The 18,382-nt window shown below is 41.5% G+C and overlaps 1 protein-coding gene across 5 annotated transcripts in view; it reads right to left on the reverse strand.

Annotated features, from left to right (window-relative positions):
- Window positions 1–2,218: 2,218 nt before the first annotated feature.
- Window positions 2,219–18,382, reverse strand: part of LOC143266807 (disks large homolog 5-like) — a 51,476-nt gene continuing 35,312 nt past the window's right edge. For 2 of the 5 annotated variants that reach the window (XM_076544299.1, XM_076544300.1), the window contains 6 exons: window positions 8,834–8,993; window positions 7,460–7,603; window positions 6,428–6,608; window positions 5,494–5,627; window positions 3,437–3,533; window positions 2,219–3,275 (listed from right to left, as the gene is read on the reverse strand). In XM_076544299.1, coding sequence (XP_076400414.1) covers window positions 3,446–3,533; window positions 5,494–5,627; window positions 6,428–6,608; window positions 7,460–7,603; window positions 8,834–8,901 — 615 coding nt within the window. In that variant the 5' untranslated portion in view covers window positions 8,902–8,993 and the 3' untranslated portion in view covers window positions 2,219–3,275; window positions 3,437–3,445. Of the gene's footprint in view, window positions 3,276–3,436; window positions 3,534–5,493; window positions 5,628–6,427; window positions 6,609–7,459; window positions 7,604–8,833; window positions 8,994–9,852; window positions 10,025–10,954; window positions 11,390–12,044; window positions 12,142–18,382 lie in introns of those variants that run through there. The other 3 variants (XM_076544297.1, XM_076544298.1, XM_076544296.1) reach the window with 3 other exon arrangements.

Genomic DNA, 18,382 nt, shown 5'->3' on the forward strand with positions numbered 1-18,382 from the left:
TCATTATGATCAGAGGGCTGCTATGCAGGGAGCTACTTTGGCAACAACACAAAGCTTTCATTGATGATGTCAGTGGCCTGTGGCTCATTTGCTTTGCAGGGGTCATGTGAGATCACAGGTAGGAAGCAGGCTTCAAGGACTAGATCCCAGTGCCAGTGCCAAGTGAGTGGTTCTCATTGTCAACGTTTTGTGTGGCATGTGGTCTTCTCCTTAATTCCTGCATCCCAATGTGTTCTCTTTCTTTTGCCAAGCTCTTGGTTCATAGTGACAGATGCCTGAGTAGCACCTTCTCAGTCCTTTTTCTTGTTATGGTACTTGACTGGTCTCCCATCCTGGAGCTTCCCGTCTGGAGATGACTGGATGACCATAGATGTGGGAAGACTTTGACAGGCTGAGGGTTGGAATGACCGATTTGTATCTGCAAGAAAATATTTTTTCCAATCCCCTCAACATAGTCCGACTAAGCTGTGTGATCCAGCTCTGCTAGGAATTTTCTAGGCCCCCAAGGGATGGATAGCTGTGTTTGGGTTCTCAGTTGAAACACCTGATGTGCATATTTTAAATTCAACTGTTCATTCAGCATTATGTACTCTTCACTTTTTTTCTGCTCACTTCCTATTTCTGTGCTCTGTGTGTGACCTATGCAGTCGTGTATAAATGTGTACATTGGTTGGTGTGTTCAGAGACTACATAATGAAATTCAGTGTTGTCATCTGTTGCTCACTCCCTTGTTCCCTTGGTCGCACTGGAATTTACAAGGATAATTGCTTCCCATATTAACTCTCTGACTTACTGTGAGTCTCAGGTCAGATCCATTCCAGGAGAACTTCAGAAGAATAAAGCCCACATCTGAAAGAAACCTTTCCTCAATACACAATGACTTCTGCTGTGGTGAAAGAGTAGCATCAACCATCCCTCTCCCTTTCAAGCCTTGCAGAGATACACTCTCCGTGAGAGGCATGTGGCTTTTGCTGCAGATACCATCCACCCAGACAAATGTGAAGTTTCTATGTAACACTGCTTAGCTGGTGTATCACAGGTATATCTTATCCCATCTCCATCCCCAGGCGGGTCTTAAAAGTCTGCATTTCATCTGATGGGCCTACTCTGCATTGTCATCTAAATGAGAGGTGACATAACTGCTCTAACTCTGACTTAAGAGATGCTGAGCGATGATCCTGAACCCGGGAGCACTCTGCTTGAATGCCTGGCATCCCAAGTAATCTCCCACGCCTACCTCATGGTCCTGTCCCTACAATTCTCCAGAAATAGCTCTCTTCAGTTAGGTGTAATCCAGTCCAACTAATACACTAGAGAGGCTGGAAGGACAAAAGTCAAGTGCAGGGGCTGGAGAGATCACTCATCCTTTAAGAGGATGTGTAGCTCTCCCAGAGGCCCCAGATTTCAGCTAACAATCTTCTGTGACTCCAGTTCCATGTGGAATCCATTGCCCTTTCTGGCAAACTGATTGCTTGTGGTGCATAGAAAACAGGCAAAATACCCATATTCATAAATTCAAGTAAATGAATCTCAAAAAATTCCATGCAAAATGAATGGTCAAGGCAACAGCACATTAAAAAGACCACATCTCAATACGTCTTAGAGGGTTACTAGCCCTGCATTGCCACTGTCACTGGTGCTGTATTTCAGGAAAAGAAAGGCAGACGGCTATAGGTTTCCTCATTTCTTCTATACTCCTGTAACAAATGTTCTCACTTCCTGAGATGCATTAGAAAACATAGGTGTATTTCTGAAAAATCTGGTATCAATGATCATGTCACAAACATGTGTGTATCTATTCTCTGTTTTTTGAAGTAGCTAGACATGTGAAGTCAGGTGTTTAATATGGATCTTTTTCCATCATGAAGTGGATATTCATGGAGTAGGCCATGTGATTCACACCCAAGATACCATCTTGGTTTGTAACTCTGTTTAGCTGAGAACTCACAATGTAGCCTAAGCTTCCTGGGACTTGTAGAGATCCACCCCTGTCTGTTGAGTTCTAATGTTACAGGAGTGTGACACCACACCTGACTACAAAGTTACTTTCAGAATGAAGAGAATGTACCAGGTTTAGCTGTCCCCTATGGGAGAACTTAACCTGTTGGAGGAGGGCAGGAGGAGTGGGGGGAATGTGGTAGGCAGGAGAGGGAGGAGCAATGAGAGGTGGATATGTGGTTGGTAAGTAACTTCAATAAAAAATTTAAAGGAAAGTATGAAGAGTTGGAAGTAATTTTTTATTTGTGAAATTACAGAAATTTGACTGAATAGGGAGGGCCTTAAAGGGGTGCTTAGTATATCCAGTGTATAGATTTAGCAAAATATAAAATCAAAGAAAGAACAAAGAACAAATAAAAAATAAAAAAACAGCAAAACAAAACAAAGAACAACAAAACCTAAATTCATGAAAACCCCAAAACAAACCAAAACTATTTACATAAGAAGTTTTTTCTTCATGCAGATGTCCTGCGCTCTGTGGCTGGCTTTGGACACAAGTTGAAAGAGAATCCTGAACTGAAATAACTTCCTCAAGACAAGTGCAGTCATGCCACTTTGGGGCTTCTAGGTTAAGTCCTTGCCAAAGTTGATCTTATGCCATGTTGCCACTATATGATTCTGTCTGCCAACATGTGTCTGTGTGCCCATTCAAGAGTAAAAAATGACACAGGGAGCATCTCTTACCAAAAGACATAAAAGCTCATGGTGACATCCTTCCTAAATCATCTCTCAGAACAATTCTCTTCACTATCACATGTGCATGAAATTGAGTAGGTCCAGCACTGTACTGGAGTGAGAATATGCTTCCCTTGTGTGTTCTGTCTGGATAGCAGCATGACATCAACACAGTCTCCGTTGACATATGTCCCTCCACATATGAAGGGCTCAGGACTCAGCCAGCTACCAAAAGTTTGTAGCAATAAACTTTCAGAGTAACTATGAGTGGAATCATATTGTCTCTCCTTGTTGTTGTGGCCCTCACTGGGAACACTTGCTGGTAGATGTCAGCTTTTTCTGTATAATTCTTGGTGTTTACTTTTTTGAATCTCATGCATCTTCTTGATGGTTTCTTTATTCCATAACTAGTGAGTCAACAGACACATGGATGAGATTATGGATAGACGACCTGCAGGGCAGATGATATTTGCCTCACTGGTGGATTTCACAACTTGTAGTACATATCTTGTTCTGAGTTGGCCTTGATCATAGAGTGGAGAATGTCAGTGTTTCTAGTTGACTATGGATTCCTTCAGCCTCCTCAGTTCTCATAAAGGGTGCTGTGAGAGAAGAAAAGGCAATCAGTTCTAAAAACGCCCTTGCTGGGGCACTAGGTAGATAAATTCAGGGCCTACTCACACATAGGAAACCATAATCAAGGAAGAACTCCACCCACAAATGCCATGTTGCTGGGGATGGGATGTCATGGTGGCTCACTTACTTAGGACATTTAGTGCTCCTGCTGCAGCAGCTCTGTGGTCAGGAGGCTCTCATCCTGAGCTGTGGATTGTTCCAGCTCATGTTGGAGTTTTTCTGACCTAGAGGAGGAAGTTAGTAAGGGCAGAGTCCTGGTGGGGATCCACCATGTCACCAGTCATTCAGTGATATCACAAAAACTAAATTGGGCTGGACAGTCAACACTGATCTTTGGCAGCAGTCACTGTATATACCCCTAAGGAATAAGTGTCACACAATAGCTGGGCCTTGAATTATTTTCTGCCCTTAACAAGTATCAGATGTTGGTATGAGTATTGTATGTACTGTGCTCTAATGAGAAAGAACTCACGTTTTTCCTACAGTATAGAGACACCATTTAAACAAAAGGAGTAGCATATTAAAGTCATATATAATCACACAGTAGAGATACACAGACCGTTCATGATGAGTTTCTCATCAACTACCTCATTGTTTTCTTGTCCAATTTCTGTTTATTTCTTTCTAGGCAGGGTTACAATATGCATCTCTGGCTGACTTGATCCATATTCTAGGATGGCTACAAGAGGCCAGAGATTTCCTGCCTGTGCTCCCAAAGAGCTTGAATTAAAGACATGCACCATCACATACACCTGTCCTTATTCCTGAATTTAATTGATATTATTTTATTTTCCTCTCCATGTTATACAATGCTCTCACAGGTTTGATAGAGAAAACCTTAAAATTCCAAGCTGTGTTCCTTCTTGTTGTTTTTAGAGGGATTACATGAGCAAGGGTGGTAAAGATCGTGTTGGGGAAATCTACAGAAACAACTGAACCAAGCCCAAAGGAACTCAGGAAATTTAGACTGACAGTTGTGACCCTCTGCATATGGGGGACAGTTGTGACCCTCTGCATATGGGGGACAGTTGTGACCCTCTGCATATGGGGGACAGTTGTGACCCTCTGCATATGGGGGACAGTTGTGACCCACTGCATATGGGGGACAGTTGTGGAGCTGGTTGTGTTTGAGGGGCCCCTGGCAGTGTGATCAGGATCTATTCCTGGTGCATGAGCTCTCTTTCTGGATCCCATTACCTCTTGTCGGACACCTTGCTCTTGATTGATAAAGTGGGGAGAGGCTTGGTCTTGCCTCAACAGAATGTATCAGGCTTAACTGTCCTACCATGGGAGAATTTACCCTGCTGGAGGAGGGGATGAAGGGTCAGGGAAGAAGGTGAGTCGGGAGTGGGAGGAGGGAAGAAAGGGGGATCTGTGGTTGGTATGTAAAATGAATAAAAAATAATTTTAAAAAGACCACCTCATTTTTATACATAGACTTAATACAACTTTGAAAACTAGACAGCTGAATAAGCTCATGTAAAAAGATCAGGCCTCCTGCCCAGAAGGCACCTTTCACCCTGGTAATACACAAGATGGAGCCTGTCATGCTAAAGTAGTATTTCTTGACCATGTGTCTGAGAACATTGTCACTGCATGGTCTCTGGCAATAAACAAAAAGAGCTGTGTTATCCTTAGGCCTACAGCTGGGAATCTACATCCTGGTACTCTAGAGGAGTCTGTTATACAACACTCAGTGAAGGTTCTGAAAAATCCTCAGCAGACACATCTACCTGGGTTCATCCTGCCAATGACTAAACTTATTATATACCCAGTACACTTTACATGGGAAATGCTCAAACAATGAAGACAGCCACTGTTACATCAAATAGTTACAAGGGTGTGAATCTCATCTTAGAGGTGCTAATCCTGTATAAAAATGTAGTTTCAGTCAGATATTATGAGGCACACTTGGTAGGCATAAGCAGGCAGAGCTCTGTGTTCAAGGAAAGCCTGCTGAGAACATACCAGAGAAACCAGAAGGGAGGGATGGGACACAAGTCTACAGACCCAGGGAGTATCAAACATAATGTTTGCTGGACAGAAGTTCTTGTTGACGGGACCAGCATAATTCTCTGAGTTCTGAGTTGGTCTACCCATGCTTGGAGAAGGGAGTCTTGCTGATAAGCAAAAGCCCACAAAAGACAGAGAGCCCTGGTACAGGGGACCCAATTGGCTCCATACCCCAACTTCAGCCTGGGTCTCATCTGGGAGACAGTCAAATGATGCTGCAGCTTTAATGCCAGGTTTTTCTGCTGTGTGACCAGCTCCCTCTGCTTCAGCAAGCTCTGGAGTCTCTCTTCCATTCTTTGCTGCTCCTGTTCATGACAAGATTGTGTCCTTAGTGGAGGATTGAGTATAGTATAGACAATACATTCTCACACAAGTGCAAGCACACAGAGGATCCCAAGAGCTTGCTGGTCAGTCAATCTCATGAAGTTAAAAGCTCCTGGGGACATGAGAAAGCCTGCTTCAAGTTCATAAGACAGAGATTGACAAAGAGAGACGCCCAGTCGTCTCCTCTAGCTGTCATCCACATACAATATGCACTATACTTCCCATATGCCTCTATTACACACACACACACACACACACACCAGAGAGTGAGAGAGAATTAGAGAAAGGGGTAAGACGAATACAACAAAGTGATAGAGGAGCAGTTGTCTTTTGAATAAGCACACCAGCCTTTAGGAAAAGTCCCAAAATTCAGCTTCCCATTTTTGGGTACTAAAATGGCCTAGGGGAGCACACTGCTTGGTCAGTCTAAGTGGAGATGGATAGAGAATTTTTTACTCATAAACTCAAGTCTATGTATAGCAATCCTCCCATCATAATGACATGTAGCTGTGTGATGAGTGATTGATCTGTTTCTCCCCATTGACTACAGGTTCAAGAAGAGTATCAGGGATTACATGTCAATGACAAAGATTCTCAGAGGAGATTCACTTCCCAGAAATACTAATGCACAGATACAGAATGAACAATTTTATGTTATGAAGTGGGTGGATGGATGAGAAAAGTGATGAGATAGAGCACAGGTGTCTGGATGGGTAGATTTGGCAAGGATACATATGTAAATGATGCTGGACACAACTGTGACTCAGCTGCCTGTCCCTACCTCCTGTTGCTGGTTCTGGAGGTCACTGCTCTCTTCTTGATCCTTACTGAGCACTTGCAAGTCACCCAAGTGTTGCTTCAGCAGGACCCAATCCTCCAGTAGGTTCTCCTTCTCTTGCCTCAGCATATCCAATTTCTTTTTGAGCTGACTCTGCTCCATCAGGAGCCGGCTCTGCAGATCACTGGAAACACACTCCAAATAGTAAGACCATGTCAGCCAACTCTGGTCACCCACATCACTATGCCTCAACAACCCAGCCCTATCCTAGGTTCACAGGAAGATGTAAACAAGAACCTTCAACAGCAATGACAGTGGCACTCAAGGCCAAAAGCAGAGAACAGTTATTTCCTGCATGAATCAAACTATTTCTGAACCCCTCCCAAATAACAGAAATTCATGCACTTCCATAATCTAGAGGTGTACTCCACCTGTCCTAATCATTCCGCTGTCATGAGGAAACACCAGCAGGTAATGTGCAAGAACATTTGGGGAAGGAGGAGACCCAGAGGGTGCATAGATCCCATAGCAGTCAGCTCCTGCCTGACAACCCTCTTGTGATGCCAATTGCTCTTCTGAACCAGTGGTTCTCAGTATGTGGGTTGTGAACCTTTTGGGATCTAAGGAGCCTTTCACAAGGGATACATATTAGATGTCCTATGTAGACATTTACATTAAAATTATTAACAGTAGCAAAATAAACTGAAGACAATGCCTCAAAATAATTTTATAGTTTGGGGTCATCAAAACAATAAAGCAATGTATTAAAGTATCCCAGCATTAGAAAGGTTAATAACCACTGATCTGGAGGCTACTGAATGACAATATGGTGCTTGGAAGAGCTAATAGTCTCTTTAAACCTTAACAGAACTGAGTAAAGAGGCATAAGTCCAAAGGCTGCTTGCTAATGCTGCTGGCTATGAAGCAGAAAAACTAGAAGCAGATCTACAGACCCTGCAGTTCAGAGACAAAGAAAATTGTTGTTGGCTATTGTACAACTGTTGGGATAGGATCCCTGCCAAGATAAGCACTTACCAAAGGAAGACTTTCTCTTTGGTCAGCTCACTGAGCTTCTGTGAGGCCTCCCAATTCTCATTCTCGAAATTCTGCAGGTCTGACATGACCTGCTGATGTTCCATCTTGAGCTTTTCATAGAAAGGATTTGGCCTGTGGTAGGGCCTGGACTCAGAAGCAAAGAATTCTATGAATACAGGCCTCAAGGATCACATGAATTCAGTGTGTGTTCTATATTACTGGATTTAATGAGATGCCACAGTACTGGGACCTCTGGCTGCTTATTACACTTGCTCTTCTGGTCCCAGGCCTGCAGAGGCATGGTGTTAAGAGGGATGAAGCTGGGACTGAATGAACTCCCTCAGGAGTCCTGCATAACTTGGTATGGAATTGCCACGAGTCTATCACAGGTCTGGGCCCACCAGAAACTGTGATGTTTCTGCTGTCTTCAAATAAGAGATTCTCATTCCAGGATGCCTATATTGACATGGAGGCTAAAATCACATCATAAACATTTCTGAGGTTGGGATGCAATACCATGATAGCTTCATAAATTCCCCCAGGGCATTCCTAGTTGGCACCAAGGTGAACAGACTGGCAAAGAGCTATGCTGCTCAAAATGGGGCTCCGAGTCCACAACAGAGAGCACACATGGATACTGAGATAAGCAACTCTTCACGGTCAACCACAGACCCCTGATTGCAGGGTGAAGAGGGACACATATGCACAAACACACAAACACAGACAAGATAGAGGGATGAGAAAGAGAGAGACATAGAGACATAGAGAGTATCAGGGAGGGTAGGGAGGGAGGGAGGGAGGGATGGAGAGAGAGAGAGAGAGAGAGAGAGAGAGAGAGAGAGAGAGAGAGAAACTGAGAGAGGGAAAGGTAATAAAATGTTTTCATTGAGATGACAAATTAATGCATGCAATTGTGTCATCTTAGAGAGGACCAAGAGCAGCAGACATCAGTACCAAGCCTTGCTGCCACATATTAGGATGTGGTACAAAAACCCTCCAGCTGCTACTAGAAGCATCCAGCACACAATGTCTTTCCAGGCAAGTAAAAAAAAAAACAGCATTCTCACACTAGCCACCACTTTACAGGATCTCTCCAAATGCATGCTGGGAACTCCCACACTACTGCCTCGATCCCTGAGTCATGTGATTCAGGCCATAGGCTATGGTTTTCATTTGGAGGAAGCAGAACCATCTATGTCCCCATCTCATCCTGCCCAGGTTTGCTTCAGGGAAGCTATTAGAGAAATGGTGTTGGGCAAAGGGACACCCTAAAGGTGCACCCAACCTCCCAGAAGCCCATTTCTTAGACAAAATAAACTAAGGGTGAAATTGTGGAACTGAGACAGTCATCATGGAGTTTGAAACAGTAACCACCTGTTATCCAAGGATCCTTCGGTTACTAATATGAGGCGGTCTCTCAGATCATTCCGTTGGGCGGTCATCACCTGGAGCTGAGTGGTCAGGCTCTCCACCTTCTGCTTCACCTGCCTCTTTGAGAGCCTGGTTGGAGTGGGTGGTGGTTCCTTGGAGGCCCCTGTGGGTAGATGAATGAACACAAGTGAACATGCTTTGTGAAAAGACATAGAGAACAGGTCACCCTGAGACCTGAGAAGGTGTTTGAGAAAGGAGGTAAGCAAGCAATTAAGTGATGCCCCAAAGAATTTTGCCCTGGATTGAGATGCCCCCGCTGGGCATCTTAGGTCTCCCATCTCTGTGTCTGGAGATAGTTGTCTCAGCCAGCTGGTTTCCTCTGATCCTTTAGCACATGCTTTAAGTAACTAAGGAGAGAGCCTCCTCAGGCTTATTAACAGCACTGGACTCTGAATTCAACTTGGATGCAGGGTTCACTAGTCTGTGGCTTTCAAATGCAAGATAAAATTGACACAGTCCACAAGCACTCAGGTCATTAAAAAAGCAAAAATATCCTGACAGGTCACTCTAAGCACATGGCAAAAATGGAGAATCCACACAGGGGCAGAACATGGTTACCATCCTCACCAAGATGCCTTAGTGACAAAGGAGGGTGCATAGAGATGGTGGGCTGTAAATAAATGAAGACACTGAGGTTGAAGTACATTGATGACCTGCTTTTTGCTGGGCACAGTTCACTTGAACTTCCTACCCTAATGCTGGCCTTATTGTTCCCTCTCAACCCTTACCCTCCTGTAGGATTGAAAGGCAAGAGCTCCCAGCACAACAGCTTTGGCCTTCCTCGCTCCTGATTTCTGGGACAGACAAATTACTCTTCTGGAATCCTTGAATTTCAGGAGCCATGACAAGCAGGGAAGTTCAGTTGGTTCACAGAGACTCCTACCTCCTGTGTCCCATTACTGGAAGATTCAGCTCAAGCGCATGTCCTGCAGGAACATCCCAATTTCCTGCCCACAACTTACTGTACCATCTTCTGGACCATTTCTTTCTTGTTGTTTTAAATGGAGGCTGAAGGCCAGATTGTGTCTGCCTCTCTTTGGTCTCTTTTCCTTCTCCTTTCTCTCTACCCAATAGATTTCTGAGTCTTCCCAACATGTTCATGGCTGAACTTTAAGGGCACTGAACCAACTGTCCAAGGGCAGTTGGTGTTGCTACAACACAGGTGACATCAGATAACATTCTAAAGTCTCCAGGATCCAATAGAATGTCCAGGCATGAGACACCCCTGATGTCATGAGGAACTGACATTGCCTCCCTGCTAACCAGATTTCCTCATAACTCTCCAGAAGTCAGGTTTCCCATTCCAGGAATCTCTCTTGGCTATCAAGAGAAATGCTTCAGTACCCTTTTCTTCCATAACCAGAGATTGCTCTCTGATTGTTTGGAAATGCCTCAGTACTTCCATGTGGGAACGAAAGTGAGTGTTCATCTCCTATTAAAGTATATGTCCAGAAGGTAACAGTATCATAGATATTTATGTGAGATATGACTCTCCACAAGTATCTGCATCTCCTTATTATCGAGAAGTGATAGACTTAATGATAATGGAAAGGACACTTTTAAACAACTTCCCGGTATGGAGCCTACAGAAATTACTGCCAGTAGATAATATGCAGCTTAGTTTATTTAAATTGATGTCCACTGGCAGATTGCATTATCATATTACATGGGATCTATAGATAATCACTACCCAGTACATCAGCTTTTTAGAGTTTCTGAAATTGATCAATGAGTATGACCCAAAATTATATCTAAAAGTCTTGGAGAGTTTGCTCTTAGTGATTTTACAGATTGTTCTTTAAAAAGACAAGGACCATATATTTTATACACAAATTCTTCACACTCCTCAAAATGGTTAGTACCTTCCCCTGACTGCACAGCTCAACAGTCAAAACTTATTATATTCCATTAGGTTTTATTAGATATTGCTCAGTAATAGGTTACTTTTAACTCATATCATGTATATATTTGCACATGAAGGATAGAGTTATACTAAAAATGGAAACTGTAGTTGTTTATAGCATTCTTCCCATTTTTTGTCTTTTCCTCTACACAAGCCTCTACCTTCTTTATGATGTTATTCATAAGGCTGTTTTATTCTGTTTCTTCCAATTTTTGATGTTCAGGTATAGATGTTGGAGGCAGGCTAGGTTCTGGTGATGCTGTATTGCTCTTCATTTTGTTGTGTGTACTTCTGCCTTGATGTCTGCCCATCTCCTTGTGGTACGCTTTTGGTCTTATCAGCACACTTGGTTCAGACAGAGCTGACAGATTCAGGAAGTCTCTCTCTCTTGTCCAGATGGGAGCTCTCTTGTCCAAATGGGAATTTTGGGGCAGGATGGAAGCTCTTATCTAGACGGGAAGTCTGGGGCAGGATGGGAGCTCTTGTCCAGACAGGGGGAGGGACTTAGTACTTCCTCAACTGAATGTGCCAGGCTCTGCTTACTCCCCATGGGAGGAGCTCTGACACTTTTGGAGGAGGGTGGATCGAGGGTAAACCTGGGGGAGAAGCAGAAGGAGGGATGAGACAGGGATCTATGGTTGGCATGTAAAGGAATAAAAAAAATGTCTTTAGAAAAAGACATAAAAAAAGAAAAGCCAGACAAAGAAGATTCAGGAGCAGGAAGATGCTGGAGTGTTCAGTGTTACTTCCCTGCAGGGTCAGGGACAGAAAACTCCAAGTTCAAGTCAGAGATGAAACAGCAGCCAGATCTATCTGTGTCAGGAGACACTGGCAGGTACTGTGAGTGGAACTGGAGGCAAGTGGGTTCTTGGTGAGGAACAGCAGTCTGACTTCTGTATGGATGAATTCCTCTAACAACAGGCCAAGGCAATGGGCTTCCCTCACATTTGCCAGCTCTGATGATTGTATTTGTATAACACTGCTTTCCATGTAAGTAGAAATGTGATCCAACTGTATAAATGATTGTGATACTGAGAAATGCCTGACTATGCCCTTGAGTATAAACCCATCACAAGAAAATATGTTCATCATGAATGTTAGCCCAAAAGAGAATTTGTTTTTTAAGTCAAACAAGATTATCCATTTTCAATACATGTCATAGTCTTACTTATTCTTTTCTCCTTTCTCCTTAATAACAGAATCCTAGCTGTGAGTATGCCCATTGTGTATTTGTAGAGTGGGTTCATTTACCTTGTGCTACAGCAGTAGTAACAACAGCTGTAAAGGCATGCAGCAGAAGCAGCTGTAGCAGAGCCTGGAGCCTCTGGAGAGGAAGCAGAAGCATGAGAAGCAGAAACAGCAGAAGCAGTAGCAACAGCAACAGATGTGGAAGTGGAAACAGTCAGAAGCAACAGTTGAAGTGTTTCTGTGACCAGAGTACTCTAGAGTGTCCTCTGGTTCCTGGAGTCAGTACTTACTCTCTTCTTGAGCCTTTAAGAACAATTTGAGATGTGTTATTTTTCATAAAAAGGGAATGTTACACTGTCATTCATTTTATCACTTGTCAATGCCATGGTCTCCATTTTCGTCCACAAATATCTGTGTATTCCTTTCAATGTTATCATTATAGACCACTAACATTTTTTAACCTCTGCTTCATTTCTGCTTGAGTAAAAGACCCATGGTTTCATAAATCTCAAATCAGATATAACCAACTGGTTTTAAAAAATCTGCACTTTGTTACCTAACACATTCATTTCCAACATGATGGGAAGAGGTAAACATAAAAGGTCAAAATGTTCCCTCTCCAGTCTGCATGACCTGGTTGTTTAACAGCCAGATGGAGAGAATGTGACAATGAAGGGCTTCTAGAAGGAAAGGAACCTCTCCCTTCTCCACTCCATTAATCCTTTCCCATAGCCTTTCACAATTGCCCATTGGGATCCTGGGATAGCATGAGTGAAGGTGAACTCAAAATGCATGAACAAAGTGTGCCACCAGCTGCTGAGCTGCAAGTATGGATTCTGCAGATGTCTTCTGGGTTCTCAATCCTTTTCTATGACAGTGAAACCTGTGAGATGTAGAGTAATGGCCTGCTCCAGCAAGATTGTCTACGTTGAGTAGGAATATTGTGAACAAAGCCTCAAGAAATCGTTCAAAGCTCTGAAATGGTGCTACCCATCCATTTATGTCACAAAACAGTTGATAAAATTTCCACAAGGCTGACTCACATAGGTTATTCAAAGACCCATTCTACCTGCTAAATTGAAGAGGTGTGTTCTCAAGTCTTAGAGAGATCACTTGGTGTTTAAGATTCCTTGAATTCGGTTCCTGACACCCAGCAGGGGCTCAAATCTGTCTAAAACTCCAGTCCTAGGGGATCCAGTTTTTCTTCTGTCCTCCGTGAATACTAGGCTTGCACAGGGTGCACAGACATACATACAGGAAAATCATTCACACACAAGCATGCATAACAGTAAAATCAAGTGGGAGTTTTACAAACTGACTCAATGCTACTTGATAGATGAACCGTCTCCTCTGCTCTTCCATAATGTCTCTAGATTTTTGTCAGTCTTCACAACTTAGTCAACGTCAGAATTCAGGGTCCTATTTTGGCATCAAATACAAAATTTGCTCATTTTATATGCTACCTAAAGTTTAAAACAATTACAAAACTTGCCTAAATAATATAGCCTAAAATGGTTATAAAAACAAAAATATAAGACAGATTATTCCTAAAATAAACACATGGAAGTGTATATACTTGTTAAAAGTACTTAAAGTGGTCGTGGTGACTGATCTCAAAGGTCCTACTTAGAGATGAACTTAAACCACCATGGACATGTGAATTTGATGGGAGATTTGTCAACCTTAGATACATTTTTATAGTTTTCCGAGTCATTATTTCTTCTTCATTATGCAATTTATCATAAGACAAGAAAAAGGAAGCCCCTATATTTATAACAGTTCTTGCATCTCCCTCTAGTATTTAGACAGGAGAGACCACAGTACAGACCTCTAGTTACTTCACCATTCCATACACCAGTTGGAAAACAGAAACAACGAAGTCAATCAAGAAATATTTTCCTCAACTCTTGTGTGGAGGTCCATGCCTTTAATATTAGCACTAGCAAGCTAGAGGCAGGTCAAATTTGAGAGTTCAAGGACAACCTATACTACATAGCAAATTCCAGACTACTTAGGGCTATATAAGAAAAGGATATTTCAAAAACAAAGAAATCTATATCTAGACATAATTTCTTGAAAAGATAAAGTTGTGATTTCTGTAAGCAGAAAATAATTGACAGAGAAAATCCAGGACCAGCTGTTCCACCAATACAAGTGAACTTTCTCTTTTCCCAGAGCTAGGAACCATCCTTACAAACATCCTGTGTCGCTGTCAACTTGGTCTGTCTTGCTGTAATCCTTAATGAAGACAAACATTTAATGCCTTGTTAGAGTTCAGTGGAGAAGAACTGACAGTATCTGTCTTGGTCCATCAGTTTACACTTTACACACTGCCTATGCCAGGTAAACCTTGCTACTCCAAATCTTGTATTGATCTGGGCTTAAATGTGTTGAACTGCAGAAATATGGTTACTTTTATATCAGTGTCATGATATGTTTACAAAGTGAGTAAACCACTGCCATTTTGGTTTACTAGATTTACATATATATTCACTATCTACATTTCAATTAGTGATATTTTGGTATGCTGATTTATCATTTGGATAACTTCTTAAAAGAAAATTTCAGTGGGGGAAAACCACCAAATATTAACAATACCTTGAGAAGAGTCACAATTTGTAGTCAACTGATTGCACAAAGTATGTTAACTTTATCTGGCTTACCTTGTTACATTCAAAGTAATTTCATTCAAAGTAATGCAGACTCCACACAGGGTGCTCCAACTGTACCTATGTACACACACACTACCACCAAAAATAACAGGTATGAAGAATTACTGGTCATTAATATCCCTTAATATCAACGGACTTAATTCACCTATAAAAAGACATAGACTTACAGAATGGATATGAAAGCAGGACCCAACTTTCTGCTGCATACAAGAAACACATCTCAAATTCAAAGACAGACACTACCTAAGAATAAAAGGCTGGGAAAAGACTTTTCAATCAAATGGTCTTAAGAAACAAGTAGGGGTAGCCATCCTGATATCCAACAAAATAGACTTCAAACGAAAATCAATCAAAAGAGATCAAGAAGGACATTACATCCTCATCACAGGAAAGATCCACCAAGATGAAGTTTCAATTCTGAACATTTATGCCCCAAACACAAGGGCACCCACATATGTAAAAGAAACATTACTAAAGTTTAAACCACATATAAAACCCCACACATTAATAGTGGGAGATCTCAACACCCCACTTTCACCACTGGACAGATCTCCCAAATCGAAACTTAACAGAGAAATAAAGGACTTAACTGATGTCATGACCCAATTGGACCTAATAGATATCTACAGAACATTCCATCCTAACAAGAAAGAATATACCTTCTTCTCAGCACCCCATGGAACTTTCTCTAAAATCAACCACATACTTGGCCACAAAGCAAATCTCAACAGATACAAAACAATTAGAATAACCTCCTGTGTTCTATCAGACCACCATGGTTTAAAGTTAGATTTCAACAACAACAAAGACTACAGAAAACCTACAATCTCATGGAAACTGAATAATGCTCAACTGAATCACCAATGGGTTAAGGAAGAAATAAAGAAAGAAATTAAAGACTTCCTAGAGATCAATGAAAATGAAGACACCACATACCCAAACTTATGGGACACTATGAAACCAGTGTTAAGAGGAAAATTCATAGCACTAAATGCCCACATAAAGAAGTTGGAGAAATCCCACTCTAGTGACTTAACAGCACATCTGAAAGCTATAGAACAAGAAGAAGCAAAGTCTCCCAGGAAGAATAGATGCCAGGAAATTATCAAAGTGAGAGGTGAAATTAATAAATTAGAAACTAAGAGAATAATACAAAAAATTAATGAAACAAAGAGTTGGTTCTCTGAGAAAATCAACAAGATAGACAAGCCCTTATCCAAACTAACCAAAAGACACAGAGAGAGAATCCAAATCAACAAAATCAGAAATGAAAAGGGGGACATAACAACAGACATTGAGGAAATCCAGAGAATTATAAGGTCATATTTCAAAAACCTCTACTCAACAAAACTGGAAAACCTACAAGAAATGGACATTTTTCTGCATAGGTACCACATACCTAAGTTAAATCAAGACCAGATAAACTATTTAAATAGTCCAATAACCCCTAAGGAAATAGAAACAGTCATTAAAAGTCTCCCAACCAAAAAAAGCCCAGGACCAGATGGTTTCAGCGCAGAATTCTACCAGATCTTCAAAGAAGAGTTAATACCAATACTCTCTAAATTGTTCCACATAATAGAAACAGAAGGAACATTACCAAACTCCTTCTATGAGGCTACAATTACCCTGATTCCTAAACCAAACAAGGATGCAACAAAGAAAGAGAACTACAGACCGATCTCCCTCATGAATATTGATGCAAAAATACTCAATAAAATACTGGCAAACAGACTCCAAGAACACATCAGAACAATTATCCACCATGATCAAGTAGGCTTCATCCCAGGGATGCAAGGGTGGTTCAACATACGAAAGTCCATCAATGTAATACACCATATAAACAAACTCAAAGAAAAAAACCACATGATCATCTCACTAGATGCAGAAAAGGCATTTGACAAAATCCAACACCCCTTCATGATAAAAGTCTTGGAGCGATCAGAAATACAGGGAACATACCTAAACATAATAAAGGCAATATATAGCAAACCAACAGGCAACATCAAATTAAATGGAAAGAAACTCAAAGCAATTCCACTAAAATCAGGAATGAGGCAAGGCTGTCCACTCTCCCCATACTTATTCAATGTAGTACTTGAAGTTCTAGCCAGAGCAATAAGACAACATAAGGAGATTAAGGGGATTCAAATTGGAAAGGAAGAAGTCAAGCTTTCCCTATTTGTAGATGACATGATAGTATACTTGAGTGACCCCAAAGATTCCACCCAGGAATTGATAAAGCTTATAAACACCTTCAGCAACATAGCAGGATACAAGATCAACTCAAAAAAATCAGTAGCCCTCCTATACACAATGGACAAAGAAGTTAAGAAGGCAATCAGAGATACATCACCCTTTACAATAGCCAAAAATGACATAATAACCTTGGGGTAACACTAACCAAGCAAGTGAAGGACCTATATGACAAGAACTTTAAGTCCCTGAAAAAAGAAATTGAAGATGATGTCAGAAAATGGAAAGATCTCCCATGCTCATGGATAGGCAGGGTTAACATAGTAAAAATGGCAATCTTACCAAAAGCAATTTACAGATTCAATGCAATCCCCATCAAAATACCAACACAATTCTTCACAGACCTGGAAAGAATAATACTCAACTTCATATGGAAAAACAAAAAACCCAGGATAGCTAAAAGAAATCTGTACAATAAAACAACTTCTGGAGGCATCACAATCCCTGACTTCAAGCTCTACTATAGAGCTACAGTAATAAAAACAGCTTGGTATTGGCATAAAAACCGACATGTGGACCAATGGAATCGAATTGAAGACCCTGACATTAACCCACACACCTATGGACATATAATTTTTGACAAAGAAGCCAAAAGTGTACAATGGAAAAAAGAAAGCATCTTCAACAAATGGTGCTGGCATAACTGGATATCAACCTGTAGAAGGCTGCAAATAGATCCATATCTGTCACCGTGCACAAAACTTAAGTCCAAGTGGATCAAAGACCTCAACATAAATCCAGCTACTCTGAACCTGCTAGAAGAGAAAGTAGGAAGTAGTCTTGAATTCATTGGCATAGGAGATCACTTCCTAAATATAACACCAGTAGCGCAGACACTGAGACAAACAATCAATCAATGGGACCTCTTGAAACTGAGAAGCTTTTGTAGAGCAAAGGATACGGTCAACAAGGCAAAGCGACAGCCTACAGAATGGGAAAAGATCTTCACCAACCCCACATGTGATAGAGGACTGATATCCAGAATATATAAGGAACTCAAGAAATTAGACATCAAAACGACCAACAGTCCAATTGAGAAATGGGCTTTAGAACTAAACAGAGAATTCTCAACAGAGGAAACCCAAATGGCTGAAAGACACTTAAGGAATTGCTCAACATCCCTAATCATCAGGGAAATGCAAATCAAAACAACTCTGAGATAACCACCTCATGCCTGTCAGAGTGGCTAAGATCAAAAACACTTAAGACACTTTATGCTGGAGAGGATGTGGAACTAGGGGAACTCTCCTCCACTGCTGGTGGGAATGCAAGCTTGTACAACCACTTTGGAAATCAATATGGCGCTTTCTTAGAAAATTGGGAATCAATCTCCCCCAAGATCCAGCTATACCATTCTTGGGCATATACCCAAGAAATGCTCAATCATACCACAAGAGCACTTGCTCAGCTATGTTCATATCAGCATTGTTTGTAATAGCCAAAACCTGGAAACAACCTAGATGCCCTTCAACT

Source organism: Peromyscus maniculatus, chromosome 9, assembly GCF_049852395.1.
Source record: "Peromyscus maniculatus bairdii isolate BWxNUB_F1_BW_parent chromosome 9, HU_Pman_BW_mat_3.1, whole genome shotgun sequence".
Classification (NCBI taxonomy): domain Eukaryota; kingdom Metazoa; phylum Chordata; class Mammalia; order Rodentia; family Cricetidae; genus Peromyscus; species Peromyscus maniculatus.